Here is a 20,445-nt window from a genome sequence, read left to right as displayed (position 1 = left end):
GGCAGGAGCCTGGTGCCAGCGTCGGCTCCTTCCTTCCGCACGTGCTGGGGCTGCAAGGGAGAGCCCCTGTGCAACCGCTTCGAAATGGCCTCTTGGCAGCCAAGGGCAGTGCCTCTGCTCTTCCATGGCTCCGCACCAGCCCCTCTTATCCTAGAAGGGACGCTGCCTTCCATCGAGGTGGGCTTATACTTGCATTTCAACCGCTTCACCCTTCGCCTGTCAGAACTCTGCACCCGAAGTCGCCTCCTTCACCCCGTCTGCCCTTCCCCGCTCCTGCTCTGTGCCCCCAAATCCACCTCTTCTTCCTTCTCCATGCTGGGCAGAGGAGCCCTGCAGGGACTGTGTCGGCCCCCCAGTGTCTCTTGTCCGACAGCGAAGGCAGAGACCCAGCTCCTGCCTGGGGACAGGCTGGGACCCGCGGGCGCCGGCAAGTCGGGCTGCCGGAGCCCTGAGCACCGCTGGCTTGACGGCATGTCCTGGCTCTTCTGGCTTTTCTCTCGTTGTTCCTTGAGCTCCAGCCCCATTTCTTCCCACCTCGTCTCCTCTCAACCACCCTTGGCTCTCTTTGCTCTCTGGTCTTTCCCCCGCAAGGCTGAAGCTGTCCCGATGGGATCCCTCCTGTGGCACATGGAGTCTCCGAGGGGCCGTGGAGGTCCTGGTCCGCTCCTGGCTTTGGGGCTCATCTCCAGAGGCTCGATCCGGCTGCAGTTGTGATGTGGAGCTCCTGGCCTGGCCGGGCTGGCGGGAGGAGGGCAGGGAGGACCTGGCTCTCAGCCCTGCTCTGGCCGTGCTCCTGCTCGAGGCGTGAAGGTGCCGACGGCTCCGACGGCAGCCGGTGGGACAAGAGGTGCTGCGGTGAGGACGCAGCGTATCGCCCGCCGGGTGCTTCCTCAGTACGGAGCAGCGGGGAGGATGACCACGGTGGGAGGGAGCGGGGCGGGGGTGCAGAGCGGTCCCGCATTGTTCCCCCCCGTGGCCGGTGGCCGTGAGCAGCAGGGGTGTGAGGGTGGCGGGACCCCCCTGCAATTCCCCCTCAGGCCCCTCTGCCGTGAGCCAGAATTGGAAATCTTCCATCGTAGCAGAGTGCGGGCAAGCTCCCGGCACTGCGGGGGCCTTGGTTCAACGGCAGGGTCGGAAAAAATAAAAAGACCATTTTGCAGGTTTCTGCGAGGCACCAAATTTGTGATGGGGAGCTGCCAGTGTCACGTCAGGGGAAGGTCACCTCCAGCACGGAGTCAGGGCGTGCGGGCGGCTCTGCCCGCTCCTGAAAATGAAAAAGCGGTGGAAAGAGCTCTGCCCTGCATTGAGGCTTGTCCGGCCACGGGCGATGCTGCGGGTCCCCCACCCGTCACCCCCGGCAGCACCCCAGCCCCACGCAGCCTTTACAGGTAGTGGGAAACACTGGAGGGGACTGCGAATGACTGCGCTCCATCTCGTTTAAGCTCCGACATAGAGACACAGAAGAAGAGATGGGGAAAGTCTTTTGTCCCCGCTTGCTTTAATAATGAGACAAAGCAGAGCAGGTCCCAGCCCGTGGGTTACCCGGCTGCCGCGCTGCAGGGAGCAGGGCGTCCCTCCGCGGGCTTTCTTTACTGATGGAGGATCCTGGGTGCTTATGTTGTATCTTCAGCGCTCCGGTTTCCCATTTAGCCAGGGCACTGTAACCTCCCGCAGCCAGAACATACCTTAATTGGGCAATCTCTGACGCACACCCATTTACAAAAATGGCCCAAGCGTTCCCAAATGATGGGATCTGCAGTGCCAATAGGAGGTTACCAGCGCTAATCATGACTAACTATGTTTTTTTTATTTTTTGGGTTGGATGTAGCTGCGAAGTTGTTCATCTTACAAAATTAAAATGATAAAAGGTTGCACATGTGGAATTTTCATTCTTTGAGCTACTGTATATTTTCTATATACAATCCTGGAGCAAATCGCATCCTCAAATCAATAAAACACTGCATTGGTCAATGCCATATTGTATTATAATTTTAAAACATCAAGCTTAAAGCGAGAGGAGCTCTTACAGCTGATTATTTTGTGCAAATTTTGAAATCGTCTTGAATGTTTACTTCCATTTCGAGGCATGTTGCTTCCTCCAGGCTCCTTCCTCCTGTGTATTGTGAATCTCTGTTTGCAGTGGCGGTTTTGCATGTTGAGAAACTGCTCTGTTGCTCTCTTTTGCAGCGGCCAGGAGAGGAGGGATGCTTGGCCTGGGAGCACCACAGCCCTCCCCGACGCCCCGTGCTCTCACCGTGTCCCTTTACTGTCTGGTTGTGTGTTTCAAGGTGTTAAACCGGTGTTCTTCTCTTCCTGCCCGCGGTGTGGGGTCGCTTCTATTGTACAGGGGCTGCCGCTGCCTCTCTGGGTGCGAGTTCCTCATCGGCGGTGGCTTTAGAAACCGGTGTGGAGATCTCGAGTGCCGGGCACGAAGCCCGGGGACAGCAGAGCTCTCCGGCCGCGCGCCCTTGGGTGCTGCCACTGCTCGCTTGCTCGCTCGCTCGCTCGCGCTCCCCCCTTTGCCGCATTTAACTCTGTGCTTTCCATTTAACAGAAGGACAAACGAGACACTTCCAACTTCGACAAAGAGTTCACCCGGCAGCCGGTGGAGCTCACGCCCACGGACAAACTCTTCATCATGAACTTGGACCAGAACGAGTTTGCTGGATTCTCCTACACTAACCCCGAGTTTGTCATTAACGTGTAGTCGCGGCGCAGCTGCCGCCTGCCCTCTCCTCGCAGTCCGAAACTCCAGATCGCCTTGTACATACCGACACTAGTCTTCCGGGATTAGCAGTGCAGACATACATACCCTCATGCGAAACACGCCGACCGCTTGTTTTAGGAGGCCTTTCTATGTCTGTGTCACTTGCTAGCTTGGTTTCCCTAGCTGGAGATGTTTGGGGTTCAAGTTAACAGTCAGTAATGCTTCTAGAAACTATAGTTGGTGGTGACTAATAGAGTTTTTAAACAGAAATATACCAAATTGCTCCAGTCTTTGTAATTTTTGAAATCGGATGCTGAGATTCCAGTGACCCTAGCTACTCACAAATCGTTTCTGTTGAATGCTAAGCATGGTTGATATCTTAAACCGTTGTGCTGAAGCTTGCGATGACTGTGAGCTTGTCTTAGAGGAGCCTTTTGTTCAAGACATGGATACATTTGATCAGTGTGGAAAAGTCTGCTTATAGACATATATTTTTAAATGCATTGTATATACCGTCAGCCTGGCTCACCGAAGCCGTCTTCCTCCCTCGCCTCCCGCAAGCCTGCGCCTCGCCATACGGCCTTTCCTACACTCAGGCATTAAGACTCCAAAAGAATTCCATGCCAGTTCTTGTAAATCAGAGCAAATCTTTTTCTAAGTGAAAGGTGGGATTTTTTTTTAACATCTGGAACAGTTTGCAGTTTTGATACACTCTGTCAGCACTCTCATAAATCTTTCTCCTGTTTTTTCACAGACACTGTTGAAATTTAACAGCTCTGTAAAGGATATTAATATTCTACCAAAACAAAACACGTTTATATTCTCGGTTTACAATTTACCAAGTGAAAATATGCCCGCTACAAAAGGGCTGTACTGAGGGCTATTTATAAAGGTAACTTTTCTACTTTACACCCTCTGCTATTATCTTAAAGGCTCCAAACCCATGAATTTTACAGGCATCTCGATTTACCTGATTTCAGCCAAAATTCCTGGGGGTTTTATTCAGTAATCCAGGACCTTCTGCATCATTTTAAAAATTCTGAATTAGGAGAGACAATTCCAGGAGCTGTTTGTAAGGCAGAGCCACGCCGTGTGTGCAGCAGCGGTGCCATGCGGGAGGGCAGGGGCAGGCAGGGGCTGCCCGTCGGTGGCCGGGTGGCAACTCTGGCTCGCTGTTGGGTTCGCAGCAGGGTGAGCCCCGAGTGTGAGCATCCTTTGAGTCACTGGCTGTTATCCCTCTCTTATGACACATTAGGTTGGTGGGTTTGCAAAAAAAAAAACCATACGTATATTTTCTGAACCACTACCAATTCTAATGTAAATACACATTACTCCATGCCTATAGGGGAAATGGGGGTGGGATTTTATGAATCACGAGGAATCCTATAAAGGAAATTCTGGTTTGTAGATCTTTTATAAACATCAAACTCTACCTTTTGAAATTATTTTCTTCCTTTAATGATTCATTGGGGAAAAAAGGCTGCTAGAAGCTAAAGCTGATGTCCCACCTGCCGGGGAGCGGCCGGCCGGGTGTCCTCCCCCCGTGATTAAATTGCAGGCAGGCAGTGCCCCACGCACGCGGGGGACGTGAGCTGCAAGTCCATGGTCTTGGGTACTGACCTGGGCTGGAGGAAACAAAACAAAAACCCAGAAAAACTGCAAATTGTGCCAGATTGACGAGGGGGTTTATGAGACGCTCTGCATCAGGCGAAGCCCGGGGAAGCCTCACCCGCGGGCTGGTTTCTGGTGAGGGTTCTCGTAACTCCACGTTTCAGAAGACGTCTCGCCATCCTCTGCAGACCAGGGTCGATGTTCAGAGCATGTACGTTACTGTGACTTTCAAACCTGTCGCTGCAGAATTAGTATTACTTCAGTGGTGAATGTTGTTCATTTCCGTACCCTCAGCTCTGAAGCCGTTCCCAGGGTCTGTGCAGGATGGTGCTGTAGGGTCTCCTGTGCCGAGGGGCACCCCGGGGCTGTGGTTACACGCAGGGGCTGCTGGAGGGGTAGGGGGGAGTTACGTCTTTTCTGTTTGGGACTTCTGTGTATGTGTTGGGGTGACACCCCTGCATGGAGCAGGCGCTGCTGAACCGCCGAGCGAGCCGGGCAGCCTCGGACGGGGCCCGCGGGGAAGCCGGGACGGCAGCCGGCCGTGCTCGGCTGTGCCGTCAGGTGGCTTCGGTGTCATCTTCGGGATCTGCAGGGTTAAGATCCGTGCTCCAGGGAGAGCTTAGGAAAGGCTAGGTCCTGTTTGCAGAACTCATACCTTGAGTATTTCTGATGTTGTCCGTTCTGCTACTTGCCAAACTCCTATTTCAAGGTTTATTTCCAGGTGACCTGCTTCTTCTGTGGAGAAATGTAAAATGGGATATGCCTGGCCCCGCACAGGCGTTGAGATTTGTACAAACTCTTCCAAGGAAGGGCAGAGCGACAGCGGTTGACTCACTATTTGCTGTAATTTGATGATTTAATCTTCACTGTTGGACGGGGAAAGCAGTGCTTCAGGAAGATGCTCAGAGCTGAGAGGCTTCAGGAGAGCCCTGTTAGTTAGTCCCCAGGTGCTCTGATGCAAGGATAAAGCCCAGTAAAGCGATAGTGGAGCATGCTGCCAGCACGCTTGCACCCGCTGTGCAGCAGGGCAGTGCCGGGGGGGACAAGGGGACAGTGTGAGCGATCAGCAGGTGAGACAGGAGAAGGATGCTCTGGGGGACAGAGGAGGCATCTCCGCCTGCAGCTGCAGAGGAGAGAAAAACCCCCGGGGGCTTGCAGCGTGCACCCTGACCACTCAACTGCGTGCTGGAGGGGGTTTGGGGGCAAGTCCGGTGTCCTGCGCTGAGCAGCCTGGCTGCGGTGGGACGGGCCGTGGGGTCCGGCGGTGGCAGGGTGGGAGCCAGAGCCCCAGGAGAGGCAGGAGGAGGGACCGAGGAGGCAGGGCATCCACTCCCCCCCCCGCACAGCATGGCAACTCTTGACTCTTTCTCCCGAGCTGGATTATACCTGAACGCTGCAGGTAAGTGGGGTTCAGGCTCCTCAGGTGGTTCCCTGGGGGGCAGGATGGATTAGGCAGTGTATGTCCCCCCCGGGGTGGTGTTGGCCCCTTTGCTGCTGGTGGGCGGCTGCAGCCGGGGCTGCGGCGGCTGCTCCGGGCAGCAGAACCTGGTCGGCTCCTGCACCCAGCCGGGGCGCTGGGCAGCAGCGCGGGCTTTGCAAAGGAGACCGCGTGCTGTGTGAAGAAGACGCGGGGCAGGAGGGCTGAGGCTCTTAGAGGCGAAGAAGTAACAGCTTGCATTTACCCACTGGCTAAGGATTTTGTTCCCAATGCTGACATTTGGAAATACACCAGGATACCTTGGTGCAGGAGCAGATTCCCATTCCTGTCTGCAGGGATGTTAGGGCTGCAAATGCCGGTGGTCCCTGGGCGTGCCCTAGTCTTTCCCTTGGACATTTTGCCAAAGAAAAGGAGAGAGGGCTGCGGCTGTTTGTCCATGTTCCTGGTGTAAAGCACAGCCTGGCTTGAGCTGGGGAGCGGTGGCGAGGCTGCCGGGTGCCCGCAGCAGCGGAGCGCCGCTGGAGAGCTTGCATGGCACACGGGGACGGACAGTGGAAGAGCGGAGGGAGTGGAGGAGAGCCTGAGCAGGGACCTGCCCGAGCTCAGGGGCAGAGCCAGGGCTGGCTGCTTGGGCTCAGCCTGAGGAATCGCCTGGTCCAGGCGGTCTGCAGGGCACTGCTGAGGGCTGTGGGTGGGCGCGGGGGGGTTGGAAACCCCGATCCTCTCCGACTCTGCTGTCCTGCAGCTGCACACGGCTGTTTGGGATACAGCTGGTCCCAACCCAGCTGTCACACAGCAGCTCAGGGCGAGTCTGCGCAGCCCAAATGTAGCTGCCCTCCAGCCAGTGCGTGCTGGGGCACTGCCCCAGGTCGATGCCATTTGCACGTGGCGATGGGGACCTGCTGCTGCTGCTCTTATCTCCCCTGGCTGGACATCTGCGCAGCCTTCTCTTGATGAAAGAGCCATCACCAAAGGAGTTATTGATCCATTTAATAAACAAATGCAAGTTTGCATAGCGGACAACCCGTATAGGTAGTTTCAAAGATGGGAAGATGAGCGAGCGCACTGGGCAGTAGGTATGCTCTGATGATTGTGAATCCTGGGAGCTCTAATACAAGTGAAGAACTAGGGTGGTTTCCAGCGCAGAGTGCAAGGATCTAGCTGTTCAAAAGGTAGGGCTTAACATCTGGAGCGTGGAACTAACTCATACTAACAAGTGCTGCGGCTTCTCTGCTTTTGCAGAAGGAGATGAGCCACTGAGCCTGCAACAGCAAAAGAAGCAACAAGCATCTTGCTCCATGCATGGTAGTGTTATCCAAGCTGTTTATTTCTGATCACGTTCAAAGTGGCAATTAAGGAAAAAAAAAAAAAAAAGAAAATGTTTATTGTTGAACAGTTTGTGTTTGTGAATTTGATTTCACCTGCAAGTATTTGATGACTTTTCTACATCCTAGACTACCTGCTGTGTGTTGTCAGAAATTCTCATAAAGACCTCCTTTTAGATGGGCATATACTCTTTATTCTATTTGCTGCATGTATGAAAAAATAAAATATATAATTTTAAAGAAACCCTGAGAGCTGGACTTCCTTTGCCCACGAGTCTTGGGTGGTGTGCAGGGGGCGAGCCGGTGGGCTGGGTGTGCCATGGGATCCCCAGCAATCGGCAACTGGTTCCAGCCATTGGCCGCCTGCGTGGTCACCCAGAGGGGCCCCACCAAGCCCTGTTACAGCAGCAGATGTTGAGATGTTGCAGCTTTTCTGGAAAAAGATGCATATCTGTACAGCTAGAGAATATTAGCAAATGGAGCCTCCCTGAATGCAGGTCCTGGACTGGAGACCTGCAGCTGTGGCTGTGCTTAAAGATACCTATAGACCAATGGGGAAGGGGAGGGAAGGTGTAGGTTGTTTGTATCTTCAGTTAATTGCTAATTAAGATGAGTTAATTAACACTATTGCAGATGCTCTTCCCACCACCCCGCGAACATTGGTTCCCAGTCCCTGTGAGTCACGCAGGGCTGCGGGGGGTGAGCTGGCTGGCTCCAGGGAGGTCGGGTGCCCAGCAGACCCTCTGCGGGCGCTTTGCACAGCCTTGCCCTGCAGCTGCAGCAAGGGCAGGGGAGCAGCAGGCTCAGAGGGTCGGGACTCTGCGAATCCCCCAGCGTCTGCACGTGCTCCTAATGCGGCTGCGAAGGGTTTCCTGGCCGAGCGCACCATTACGCACCCTTCTGCTTGCTTGCACGGAAAGCTGCACAGCGCACGCCTGCTTTTCTCCATTGAGGAAATTTGCTCTTTTAGGAAGCGCCCTTGTGAAAGCCAGTAAGCATGTTAGGAAGGGCATTTCCTTCTCCCTTCGGGGACTTCAGCTAAGCCTTCAGCAAGATGTCCTCGTCTCTCCCACCTGGCACGGCCGGCGGTCACTGGGGACCACCCCGACTGGCACAGAGGAAGGAAAACCGCAGGGCTTGACCGGCCCCAGCACCGCTCACATACCCCCAGCGTCTGCCCTCGAGGCTGGACAGTCCTGGTCTGTCCCCCCGCTGCCTCTCTGCTGCGCCCCCAGAGCCCCCGGCCGTGGGCAGGGCAAGCTGCAGGACAGGGCGGTCTGTGGGGCCGTGCCAGGAAGGTCTCCCACTTTTTGGGGTGGCCAGTCCAGTCCCTCCCCAGCTTCGCTGACGTGCCCATTGCCAGCGTGTCGGAAATGCTCCTGAGCTTCCGTTATCCTGGCTTGTGTAAGTGAAACATTTGGTTTTGTGACACTTTCCGTAATTATGGGAGCTAATGACAAAACCATTGTGACAAATGACTCAGCTTTTGATAGTGAAGTTAATTAATTCTGAAGTTAGAGTCTCCATCAGAGTATCTGGAAAAACCCAATTAAGAAGTCTGCTTACCCAGTGAAACATGGGCAGCAGAAACCCAAGTCCCTACAACATGCCAGGTAAAATCCTCCTCACCACTGCGAGGGGATGATCCGCTTGGAGCGAGGAGAATAAAGGCCAGACATCAGCACAGCGTTTGCCTCCAGAGCCGTCCCTCCATCCATCAAAGGCATCTGGAGGAACACAGCCTCATTAATGTTTGAATGAGTGACCAGAAGCAGCTTTGCGTTAGTCTCTGACCTTCAAGAGCCGTCTCCCTGAAGCCATCTTTCATCTCTTTCATTTGCATTACAATCCTGTTTGCCTCATTATTCGTTATCCACTTCTTCTTCAAAGAATTTAAATCAAATCAATTAAATTGCGGTGGGTCGGAGCAGCAGCAAACCTTTTATGGTGGCTCAGCGTGGTCCGGCTGGACTCAGACTACAGAATATCTTTTAATTCCCTGCTATTTGTTCTTTTATTACTTCTGTGGTACCACTGCCTCATAGAATCCCTTTGATAATCTTCCTCTTTTCTCACCCATCCCGCGCAGACTTGCTCCATGTAGAGGCTGGTCTTGGAATGACCTTGGGGAAGGGATTCCCTCAGCTTCCTTCCCGCAGCCTGGGATTGGAATTGGGATCGGGATGTCCCCGGCAGGGCTGCGGAGACGGGGAGCTGCTGAACTGCACACAGCACCCCGTACCCTCGGAGCCGGCACGGAGCAGCTGGGGGAACCCTGTGGCATTGGCGTGACGTTTGCTGTCCCGTGTCATCCCTTCCCTCTCCTGGATTTGTTTTGTCTACCCAGGGTATCGGTACAGAGGAAAAAAAAAAAAGCAGATGCAATGGTTGGGCACCCCAGCGTGTGTGCAGCTGGTACGTGCGAAAGCAGAAGTGTGGGCCAAGTGAGGTGGACTTAGCACGGAGCTGCCGTAAGCGCGTTCACCTGGGTCTCCCGAGAGGCTGCGTGCTGCTTGCTAGCCCATGCGTGGCCACTCCTGCACTCCATTGGCATCTTCCCAGAGTAAAGAGGCTTAATAAGAATGTATTTCTGCTTCTCTCCCCTGTTATTTTTATTGCTATTAAACTGTCGGAAGTCTAGCGAGGAGCCGCAGAGCTGGTAGGCAACCGTACAAGCTCGCACCGAGTAAGCCAGCTCGTGTCACACACGCTTGGGCTGGTGGCACGTATGGCATTGCTCAGTCGTGTCACAGCTAGAACATCCCTGAACTCAGTAGCATGTCACATAAGGACACACCAGCCTCACCACTGGAGTCCTGTTAGAGCCAGTAGACTGCAACCAGCATTTCCAAAGCATGTGCAGATATAAATAATCCCCTCGTAGGAGCGGGGAAGGATGAACGCACGTGCCAAAGGCTCTGGAGTCCTTATCCCCTTGCAGCCCCCGGGAGCAGGGAAATGAAGTGAAGACTAGGCAAGGCTGGAGCTCAGCATCTCACTGCATTGCTAATGACCTAAACTCGCCTTGTATCAGAGCCTCTCCTCCTTCAAGGAAAAAACCTAATCCAGCTAGGGATTATTTCTGACTACTTACTTTCTGTCACTTTGCCAATTTAAATGCAGCAGAGCTTTCATCGCTGGATTTGGAAGGACAAAGCCTAACAGATCTCAGTTTAGGACATTTTTGCCTGCAAGGACAGCTTTTTTTTGCACAAGTTGTACAATCTTTGCAGCATGAGCTGGTTTCTGTTATTCGTTTCCACTTTGCCGAACTCAGAAGGGTCCAGGTCCGTGAGCAGGTAAATGACGATGGATGAGGCAGTGAGCCGCAAGGGGTGGCCGGGGCTGGAGCTGGAAGGGCCCAGGCTGCACAGGGCAGGGCGTCAGGCAGCGACTGCAGAGCACACTGCCCTCCCTAGTCTGAGCTGCAAAGCGGGATGGCAAGGTCCCCAAAGTCTTGTTGGCCGCAAATCTTAGTGAACCCCCCGGGCGTCCCCTGGGGTGGCTGCTGCGGCCAGAGCTCCGGGCTCACTCCTGGGACTGGCTACTCTATACAACGAGCGGCAAGAGGGGTGCAGGGCTTGGCGAGGGGTGCAGGGCTTGGCGAGGGGTGCCCCTGCCACCAACCCCTACAAAGGCCAACATGATCCCACAAGGACTTTGATTCTGTTTGAGCTTGCTTTGTTAAAAGCCTAGGAAACGGTACATGTGCACTCTGCGCACACCTACACACACACTGTTAAAATAACACAATTAAGGCTGCAAAATCCCCCACTCGGAATGCAATTTTCAGCCCCTTCGCTGTAGGTGTGAGATATCTTTGCTGCCTCCTCCCCAGGACGCCTGCCTCTGCGCAGGATGGGGGCCGGGCAGGGTGCTGGTGTCAGGCTCTGCCCCACACGCTGCCGGAGCTGGGTGACAGGCGGTGGGAGTGGTGGGGGTGGCAGGACGAGGGAGGGTAATGCCATGGCTGAGGCAGCTGTCCCAGAGAAGCACGGTCTCTCCCCGCACCTTACCCCGAGGTACCTTTGTGGTACCCACCAGCATCGCAGCGCACGGGGCTCATCTCGGTGTCCAGCCAGTGACGCCAAGGGGTGACCTGTGACCGCTGTGTGCCACTGCCAACGCCAGTCACAGAAACTGGGCAACCATAACCCCTCCTCAAAAAATAGATGGAAAAAAGCCCTGCGATTCAGCTTGGGTGGGTGCTTCTGACCACAATCCCGGAGTCTCCATCCTCACCCGCATCAGCGAGCACGGTCAGCCCCCAGCCCACTGAGCACTGCAGCTCTCCGGGTGGAAATGCTGGAAAAGCAACAACTGGTGCTGTGTGCCCGGGAGAGCCCGGGCAGACCTGCCTCCGCCTCCAGCCTGAGCTCTGAACAGAGGCGGTAAACGAGGCAGAGGGCCCGTAACGAAGCAGGGGAATAAACCAGGGGGATCCACAGCTGGGCAGCCAGTGCAGCGGGCGCGCTGCATGCAGCAGGGTGCTGGGGAAGAAATACTGCGGCGTTGCAATCAGCGTGCCCTGCCTGATGAGTATGCACAGAGAAGGTGATTTAAGGCTGAGGAGGGTACTTAATTTTCACACTTCTTAATTTCCCAGTGCCTGAGTTTTTGGTAACCTTCGTAATTTTCTGTTTGCATTTTGGGCATAAATAACTAGTATTTACATGTGAGCGCATACAAATGAGAACTGTGGAAGTACACACTATCAGGTAAATCATATGCTTCCCCATCTCATCTGTAGCCCTTAAATGACTATTAATTTAAGAGGTGGGTATATTATAGGGCTTATTTGAAAGGTCGCATGAGTCATAAGCTCATCCAACTGGCTGCAAAAATGTTTGAGAGAGCTGAGGAGACAGCAGAGAGGCGCAGAGAGAGAGTGAGGGTTTTAACTGGCGGCAAACAATTAAGGAGCGTGATGTGGAAAACACCCCAAGGTACCAGCAGCGCCTGTGTGCTGGCACCGGCGTTGCTGTTGCTCTGTCCTGGCACTTGGGCAGCCGATAAAACCCGGTCCCTGGGGGCGGGCGGTGCTCGGGGGGCAGCTGCGGGGGCCTCCCCCAGGGCTGCTGTTGCTGTGCCCCCCACCCCGACGCCCCGCCCGGGGTCTGCGGGTGCCCGCGGTTGTGTCGGTGCGCGGCCCCGAGCCCCTCGCAGCCAGCCGGTGCTCGGCGCCCGGTACCGGGGCCGGGGGGGGGGGGGGAGCAGGGGGCGGGTGTCTGCCCGGCACCCCTGGGGCGGTGCCGGCACCCCGAGGTGGGCTCCCCGTCCCGGTCCCAGCGCCCCGGGATGGGGGTCCTCCGCCCGGCCCCGGTCCCGGTCCCAGCGCCCCGGCCCCGATCCCATCGGGGTGCGGGTCCCCCGCCCGGCCCCGGTCCCAGCGCCCCAGCCCCGGTCCCAGCACAGCACCCCGGGGTGGGGGTCCCCCGCCCGGCCCCGGTCCCAGCGCCCCGAGGTGGGCTCCCCCCGCGCCGTCCCGGCACCCCGGGGGTAGCCTCCCCGCCCCCGTCCCCGTCCCCCCCCCCCCCGCCCGGGACGGTGCCCATCCCCGGGCGGTGCCCCCGCCGCCGGCCGCCCGGGCGGGCTGGCGGTTGGGGGGTGGGGGGGCGTTTTCCAGGCGGCGCGGCCCCCCGCGGCCCGCCCTCCGCTGCCCCCCGCCCCCGCCGCCCCCCGCGGATGCCTTGGCCGGGCGGCGCGGGGGAGGCGCCGGGAGAGGCGCCGCGCTCCCGCCGCGGGCTGCACGGCGGAGCCGGCTCCGCGCCCCTCGCCGCCGCTCGGGCCATGCCGGCCGGGCGCCCGGGGGCTCGGCGGCCCCGCGCAGCGCCGCCGCGGGGGCCCGGCTCGCCGCGGGCCGCGGGGGCATGAGGCGCCGAGCGCGGAGCGCGGCGGCGGGCGGCGGCGCCGGCCCTTCCCCTGCGAGCCGCCGCCGTAGGATGAAGCAGCATGAGGATGTGTGACAGAGGCGTCCAGATGCTCATCACCACGGTGGGAGCCTTCGCAGCCTTCAGCCTGATGACCATCGCCGTGGGCACCGACTACTGGCTCTACTCGCGCGGCGTGTGCAGGACTAAGTCCACGAGCGACAACGACACGAGCCGCAAGAACGAGGAGGTGATGACCCACTCGGGGCTCTGGAGGACGTGCTGCCTGGAAGGTACCGACCGCCCCGCCGGGACGCCCCGCCGACCCCCAGCCCGCCCCCCCCCCCGCCCCGGGGGGCCCTGCCCGAAAGTTCGGGGGAGGGCAGGGGCATCCCGGGCCCCCCCCCCACCCCAGAGCCGGGCCCCCCGGCGAGCCCCGGCACCCGCGGCCGGCGAGCGGAGCATCCCTCCCGGCCGGGCTGCTCGGCGGCCCCGCCGCCGCCGCCGCCGCGCCCCCCCCCCTTCCCCGGGCACGGCACCCGTGAAACCTCGCGGGTGGCTCCTGCACGCAGGACGCGGGGTCCGGGGGGAGCGGGGTGCCGGGGTGCCCCCGTGCCCGGGGACCGGCGCTGCCCGTGGGCCGCCGCGCCGTGCATCCTCCCGGCGTGTGTGCCTGCTCTCGGGGAGACGGGGAGCTTCAGGCGGAGAGGCCACAGGTCCCTCTCCCGGCCCCGGGGGCTGTTTTAATGCGAAGCGCTCGGCGGGCAAAGCCCCCCAGCCTCTGCCCCTCTCCGAGGCTCCGTGGGCAGCGTGTCCCTGCCACGGGGAAACCCGTCGCACCCGGCGTTTTTATAGCCGAGCCCCACCGCCGGTGCCAGCCCTTCTCCGAACAGCAGAGCGGGGCGAGGTGTGCTGCTCCTGCTGCCCCACCGCAGCTCGTCCCTCCGTCCCTCGGGGACTGCGCCCCACGGCCTGCCACGGCTGCCCCACGGCCGGGCTGCTCCGCCACGGCTGCCCCACGGCCGGGCCGGACTCCCGCCTGCCTGCCCTCACCGCTTCACTCCTGCAGCAGCGCCCGGCCGGAGGGGCCACGGCAGCGGGCGCTCTCCTGCAGCACAGGCCGCGCTTTGGGGCAGTTTTGACCCGTCGCTGCTGGTTGAGATTGATAGGAGCAACGACAGGCTGTGCTTAAACGTGAGCTTGAACGGAGCCAGGTGCTGGTACCTGCACAGCAAAATAATGGCTGATGGAATCACACTGGGCCGTAACTTTTAAAATTAGCGGCAGCAGTTGGTGTCCTGTGTACTTGGGGGGGACCTGCCCTACTGTCCTGCGGGGCCCCGGGGTGTCAGGCTCCCCCAGGCCAGGAGCGACGCCTCCGACGGTGGGGGCAAGTGAGCCGCGGCTGCCGAGCTGCTCCCTCCACATTGGAAAGTTCTCGGTGAGTCACGGCCATGGATGCAGAAATATCCCGTCTGTTCCTGCTGCTCCATCCTAAACCCGGTGAAGTCAGTAGGAGCTTTCTTATTGATTCAAGGAGGGTTTGGATCATGCTCTAATTCCGTAATAAATAATTTGAGATAATCTGTCTCCCCTCTTGGGCTGAGGGAGTCAAGGAGGCAGCAGCCAGGGCTGTGAAAGATGGGATGGCTGGAGGCATGAGTAGTTTCCAAAATTCTTGGTTTTGCCGGCTGTATTTTTCTTTTTTCCAGCAAATGTTTTATCTTTCCCTCACTGCGATAAATCACTGCTTTGGAAGGAGCCGGTGAGGCCCCGGTCTCCTGAGCACAGCACACTCAGGAAAGGGCTTAACAGTGCCATGCCAGAGCTCAGAGCTGAATCACAGTCCATCACCCCGCGCCCGGGCGCGGGGCTGGGAGCAGTGGGGCACGTGCTCGCGGTGGGATCATCACTCCCCGCTGCATGTTCTCCCCCAGCCTTGGCACTCCCACAGCTGCCGGGGCGGGAGCGGGAGCGGGGAGGCTCCGCACGGTGCCGTGCCGGTGCTGCTCGGTCGTGCCTGTGGCGCGATCGAGGCCTTGCGCTGGGCACGGGCTCCGTCATCCCTTGCATGAGTGTGAGAGCGTGGGTGGGCAGTGGGGGCTGCGGGGGGGTGTGCGGCACCGAGGCGGCGGCCGGGCAGGTAGCGTCCCAGCTGGTGCTCGGGGTGAGCACGTGGGGCTGCGATGGTGCTGGGGGGATGCGGTGGGGCTGCTCATCGCCCCCCTGAATTTTGCTGGAGAAATGAGCTGGTGTCTCACAGGCTGTTAACTGCTGCGATACTGGGAAGGGAAAACTTCCCCCAGCCGAGCTCATGCACCTTCCCCACGGAGGAAGGGCAGTGCTGTGGCGGGGGCTGAGGTCCCCCCCGCAGCCGAGGATCGCCGCTGCGGCCGCTCTCTCTGCCAGCGTGCCCTGCGCCGGGGGAGCGCTGGGAGCTGAGCCCCTGCACCCGGTACTTGTACGTGCAGCAGGTCCTGACTGATTCCAGCTGGCAGGGCCTCCCTGTGTCTCGTAATTTCTGTGCACTCGTTGTATCTGGCTTGAAAAACGGACAAGGGTTGCACTTTATCGTCCTGCTTTAGGAACGAACACGGTCAGTCGAAAGGGCCGGTTGTCCCGTGCTGCAGAAGATGCGTTTAGCACTGGGCAGTGCTCTCTGCCCGTCGGGAAGCGCCTCGGCCTTGAACTTTCCTCCGCTAACAGGGGTTTAATATGTGTAACGACATGGGAATTAAGTGGCGAGCTCCAGTCGCTCGTCTGGCTGAGTGTGCGTGGCAGATTATTAAAATGACCGACGTGAGTGCTGGGTGCACGCTCCGTCGCAGATGCTCTTTAAATCCATGTCAGTCACACAGGCGCAGCGCCTGCGTGGGAGCCGCTCGCACCACGTGAGCGTCAAAAGCCCATAGGCGAGAGCGGATAAATCTTGAATGAAGCCGCCGCAGACCTATGTAGAGACACCCACACTGGAAAACACAAATTAGTGGTTGACTCAATAGCTGGAGCCCAGGCAGGCGTTCCCAGACTGCTGTACTAGGATAGCCTCTGTTTTAAATTGCAGCGTTTGAATTCCAATTATCACTTTTACAATATGCGAATACTTAGTAGGTGTCGTCCTGTACTTCCCGCTCAAACGTGACCAGCGTTTGTCGGTGTGCGTCCCCCGTGGCTGTTGATCGTCAGTTGTTTTCCTCTGTGGCTTCCTTGTTAATATAAAAGGTAGGGAAACGCAGGGCGCTTCAGGGAGAAAGCTGAAGTTGAGAAATAGCTGCTTAGGCTTGTGTTGTTTTTAGGAAAGTGAAAGAACTTTGGTTTTCATCAAACTTAATTAAATTCAGCATCGTTAAATGCAGGGAGCCTCCTTGTCCTCCCTGCTGTGTGGTATAGATTGGGACTGGCTCCGTGGCGTCATGCGGATCTGAAACAGCAAGAGGATTTGGCCGAGGCTGCTTGAAATACCATATTTTAAGGCAATGGGGTACTTCTCCTTTCCTCCTCTGTTTCTCTCATCAGAAGAAAGTGCTCCATCATTTCTGGAGGACCACGAGTGTTGATATGCCTCCCTCCCTCCCGGAGGACGCACGGCGTCCTGCCGTCCCTCTGGACCGTCCTCAGCTGGGGCTGGACACGGGGCGGTTTGCGGAGGACGCAGGGACCCAGAGCCGTTTGTCAGCCGAGCTGTCCCGCTCGGACCTGTCCCGGTCTCCCCGCTCCAGTGTCCCCCACAGGAGCATAAACGCAGCCTTCGCCAAGCCAGCAATTCCTCCCTGCCAAACCTGGAGAGCTTTGCTTGGGTTTTGGTCTTTGGGGGGGGATCCTGTCTAGATTAAAACATCATATTGCGGGTATTGTCAGCTGACCCCTAGAGCCCACAGGACCAGCCGAGCCATTTCTACGCCTGACCTGCAACTCCTGCTTGGCTCTTGGTGCGTTTTAGGTAGATGGTCAGTCCTGGAGACTTCAGCTGAGGGTGAATCTGCCATGTCCCTAGGCCAGCTGTTGCCCTGGGAAAAGAAATGAACCCCTCAAACTTCCTTTGAACATAAGAAATAATCTCTGATAGTTAAGTCTCACGTAGCCAGGCAAGCTTGTTTTTCCTTATTTCTGCATGTTGTTAGTCGCGTTGTACACCTGCGGCTCACTTCAGCCCTCTTAGCCACAGCATCTCAGAGGGAGCTCCCGCGTGTGGTGGTCCACCACGACCCCAAGCCCCTCTGTGCTGCTGAGTGTCAGTGCATCGCCTCCTATACCCAAGCTGTAATTTGCTCTCCTAGTTCCTAACTGTAAAACCTCAGACTTGGCTGTATAAAAATGGCCATTGCTAAATGAGTCCACGGTACCGAGCTGCCCAAATTCGCCTGACCCACCTCCATCATTCATTAATATTGCAGTCAGTCTTTCCTCTGCCGTTTGCCTCTTCTGCCCATGATTATTTCATGTTTTCTTTAATACTCTCGATAAAGACATTGTTATAGCTCAACACTATTCTGGTAACAGGCGATCCTGTGTAGAAATATCCCATCGGATGACAATGTACAATCTCTGCAATCTGCCTCCCAGTCCCTTTAATAAAGTGCTGTTGATTCTGCATAATACTGGTCTTTTACTTTTTCAGGAGAGCCAAGTCAAATACCCTGTGGAACACTAAATGTATTATGCTACTGATTTCCTTTATCAACTGAATTTGTAACCATATCAGGAAAAATGTATGAAGTTTGATAAATCTCTTTTCCGCAAGGCTGTTTGACATTTATCTCATCCCCTGCTTCCCCCCTAGCCACTGCCCACCTTATCTAACCCACAGGCAATGCTGGGGACACAGCTCCTACCATTGCCCATCACCATCACTCGTGGCATTAAACCACCTTTTCCTGTCTTCTAGAAATTCAACAGAATGCCAAAGTTTATTAAAATCCATTTTAGATCTTCAGAAAACTTCTCAGCCTATTCTCTGAATGCTCTTGGGAGAAAGTTCTCTAGTCCTACGAGTTTCATGTTTACACTTAATAGTCTCTGTTTAGCATCCTCCCTAACTCCTGGCGGAATACAGGAGCCTATTTGTCTCCACGTACAGAACAGAAGTATCTGATGAATAAATAATTGTGTGTCACTTCTGCTTCATGACTGACAGTTGCACCGTCATGATCTGGTAGTGACTTACCTCAGCGGTAAAGCTCCTTTCTTCTAATGTGGCTAAAGAATGCCTCCTTGTTTTGTTTAAACCTTTCGGTTGCAGATTTACTTTAACTGATCCCATTACCTTCTCTTATCAGCCAGGTGCGCGTCCTAACTGCTATTTCTAATATCAAAAGTCTTGATTTTTAATTTTTTTAATTGCAATCGTCAGTTCCCTTTCAGCAGGTCCAACAGAAGTGTGGGGTGCCAGGGAAGCGCTCTGCCCTTGCTCCTGAGTAGCAATCGTGCTTCTGCATTTACGGTTTTCCCCCAATTGGTTTTGTCCGTGCTTGCTTTTGGCTCTGCTGAGCTGAGCTGATTCGCACCGAAGGCGTTAAATTGGGCTGGAAGCAGCTGCCCCTGGACAGCCACCAGCTCTTCCCCTGCTTTCAGCTCCTCTCAGTCCTTCTGAGTGAGGCCAAGCAGAGAATTTCCCCAAGGTGACAGCAATATTGTTTCTGTTAGAAAGTTATTATCTTTAATTTTTAAAAGCGCCAAGCAAATGTCCCTGAGATTGCAATCATCCATGATAGAGCACTTTTTCTCGCTACTCATTATAGGTAGGTATTTAAGGAGCTGCTCATCCTGTTCCTCTGTCTGGTTGGTGTCTGTAATAGATTCTCATCAACAACCCGTCTTGCAATTGAACACTTCTCCACGGCGCTCTTGGTCCAGCTCCGCGGTGCTGCCAGCGGCGCCGGCACTGGTGATGGTTTCTCTGCCGCGGCTGCCAAGCTCGCCGTGCGCGGCCGCGCTGACCTCCCTGGCAGGCGGCTGCTCCAGCCCACCCACCCGGCAGCCCCAGCGTGGACCCCGTGCCGATGCCACCGCACGCGGCTCTGCCCCGGCCGTGCCCGCGAGCCCTGGGATGGCGGCCGTGCTCGGATGGGGACCGTTGGCGTGGGTTGGAGGCGATGGAGGGGGAGACAGGACAGGTCTGGAACAGCGTGGGAGGTTTGGGGAGATGAGTGGGGAGGGGTTATTTGCTCTTCGTGATATGAGAGCTGGGAGGCATCGCGTTAACTTGTGTGATGGAAGGCAGACGATGGCCTCTAAGATGGTAGCGATGGGTGAAGGTGAAGAGGGACCAGTTACCCATTTGAGAATATCTGATGAAGCTACCACGCTGCAGGTTTAACAACCCTTCCCCTCCACCCCCAAGAAGCCTTTCCACCAGGACAGCACTGGGGGGGGGGGGCGCAGGCCACGTGCCCGGCACTGGGGTCAGTTGTGTCACCGGGGTCAAAACAGGATCGAGCAAATGCCTCAAGCGTGGGGCTCTGCGAGGTGTCTCGTACGATGCCCCAGGCACACCCTCTGACTTAGGAAATCCCCAAACCTTAGGTTGGTGGAGGATATATTGAATAAGCATTAAGTGCTGTCCTCTGATAGAGATGGAAATTAGGCTAGCTGGACCCTCGGTCTGCTCCAGACCCGTGTTCTTGTGGCACGTGGCCAGATGCCAAGAGCCATAAAAATCCTTCTGGACAGAGAAGGGCCCTGGCCGCTGCCAGCTGGTGCTGCGCTTCCAGGCAGCCGTGCCTTTGGATCTCGCTGCTGTTCAGAAGGTGTCCGGAGAGGAGCCGTGCTTCAGCTCGCTGCCACCAGCTCTGCTTTGAGAAACAGTCGCTTCAAATGGGGGGTGCAGAATTTACCCTCCTGGGATGCTGCAGCATTTATCTGGACAAAAATCCTGTCTTCTGGGGTGGTGTAGAGAGCTGGTTCCCACATTGCCTGTGAGCAGCACGTGATGAGTAAAATGTATGCTGTGAACAGCTCAGAAACAGGCATTTTATTGCTGCATAGGCGTGGTGCAGACTCTGTCATCTCAAGAGCTGTTACTGTTTAATAGAGGTGGAAGTCTGAATTTGAATGAGGCTCAAGTGGGTTTTTTTCCCATGCAAGGTCACTATCTCCATTACAGCTGTAAATAATTAGGGATGGCTAACGAAGGCTGCAAGCCCTGGTGCCAGGGCTGGCAGCTGGGAGCGTGGCGGTGGTTTGGGGGAGGATGCCCCATGGATTGATGCCGGATCCTCCTCTCACCGGTCCCCGGGGAGGTGGGGTGCTGGCAGGAGGTGCCAGCAGATGATGTTTGCTGAGACAGCCAGGGAGTGGGGAGAGATGCTTGGCTCCGCTGCCGAGAGTTACGTGGCCTTTGGTAAATCACTTCCCTTCTCTCTGCATGAGTTTTCCCTTTTGTGATGTGAGGCCGGGTGGATTCATTAGTGTTCAACTCTTACACCGTTCCTGGAAAGGCACACGGCATCATCGCCTGTCTGTAGGGTGAAGACCCTTCCCTGCCCACCGGCACAG

At 56.6% G+C, this 20,445-nt stretch overlaps 2 protein-coding genes across 2 annotated transcripts in view; both read left to right on the top strand.

Annotated features, from left to right (window-relative positions):
- The window catches only part of PRKCB (protein kinase C beta), a 131,693-nt gene extending 128,854 nt beyond the window's left edge, over positions 1 to 2,839 (top strand). Inside the window, exon 17 of the mRNA XM_075058348.1 lies at positions 2,555 to 2,839. Coding sequence (XP_074914449.1) covers positions 2,555 to 2,707 — 153 coding nt within the window. The 3' untranslated portion in view covers positions 2,708 to 2,839. The remainder of the gene's footprint in view (positions 1 to 2,554) is intronic.
- Positions 2,840 to 13,033: 10,194 nt separating this feature from the next.
- Positions 13,034 to 20,445, top strand: part of CACNG3 (calcium voltage-gated channel auxiliary subunit gamma 3) — a 32,023-nt gene continuing 24,611 nt past the window's right edge. The window contains exon 1 of the mRNA XM_075058349.1: positions 13,034 to 13,244. Within this exon, the coding sequence (XP_074914450.1) occupies positions 13,034 to 13,244 (211 nt within the window). The remainder of the gene's footprint in view (positions 13,245 to 20,445) is intronic.

Source organism: Buteo buteo, chromosome 27 (assembly GCF_964188355.1).
Source record: "Buteo buteo chromosome 27, bButBut1.hap1.1, whole genome shotgun sequence".
Lineage (NCBI taxonomy): Eukaryota > Metazoa > Chordata > Aves > Accipitriformes > Accipitridae > Buteo > Buteo buteo.
The sequence above is the reverse complement of the archived record's forward strand: the minus strand, read 5'-3'. Positions and strand labels throughout refer to the sequence as shown.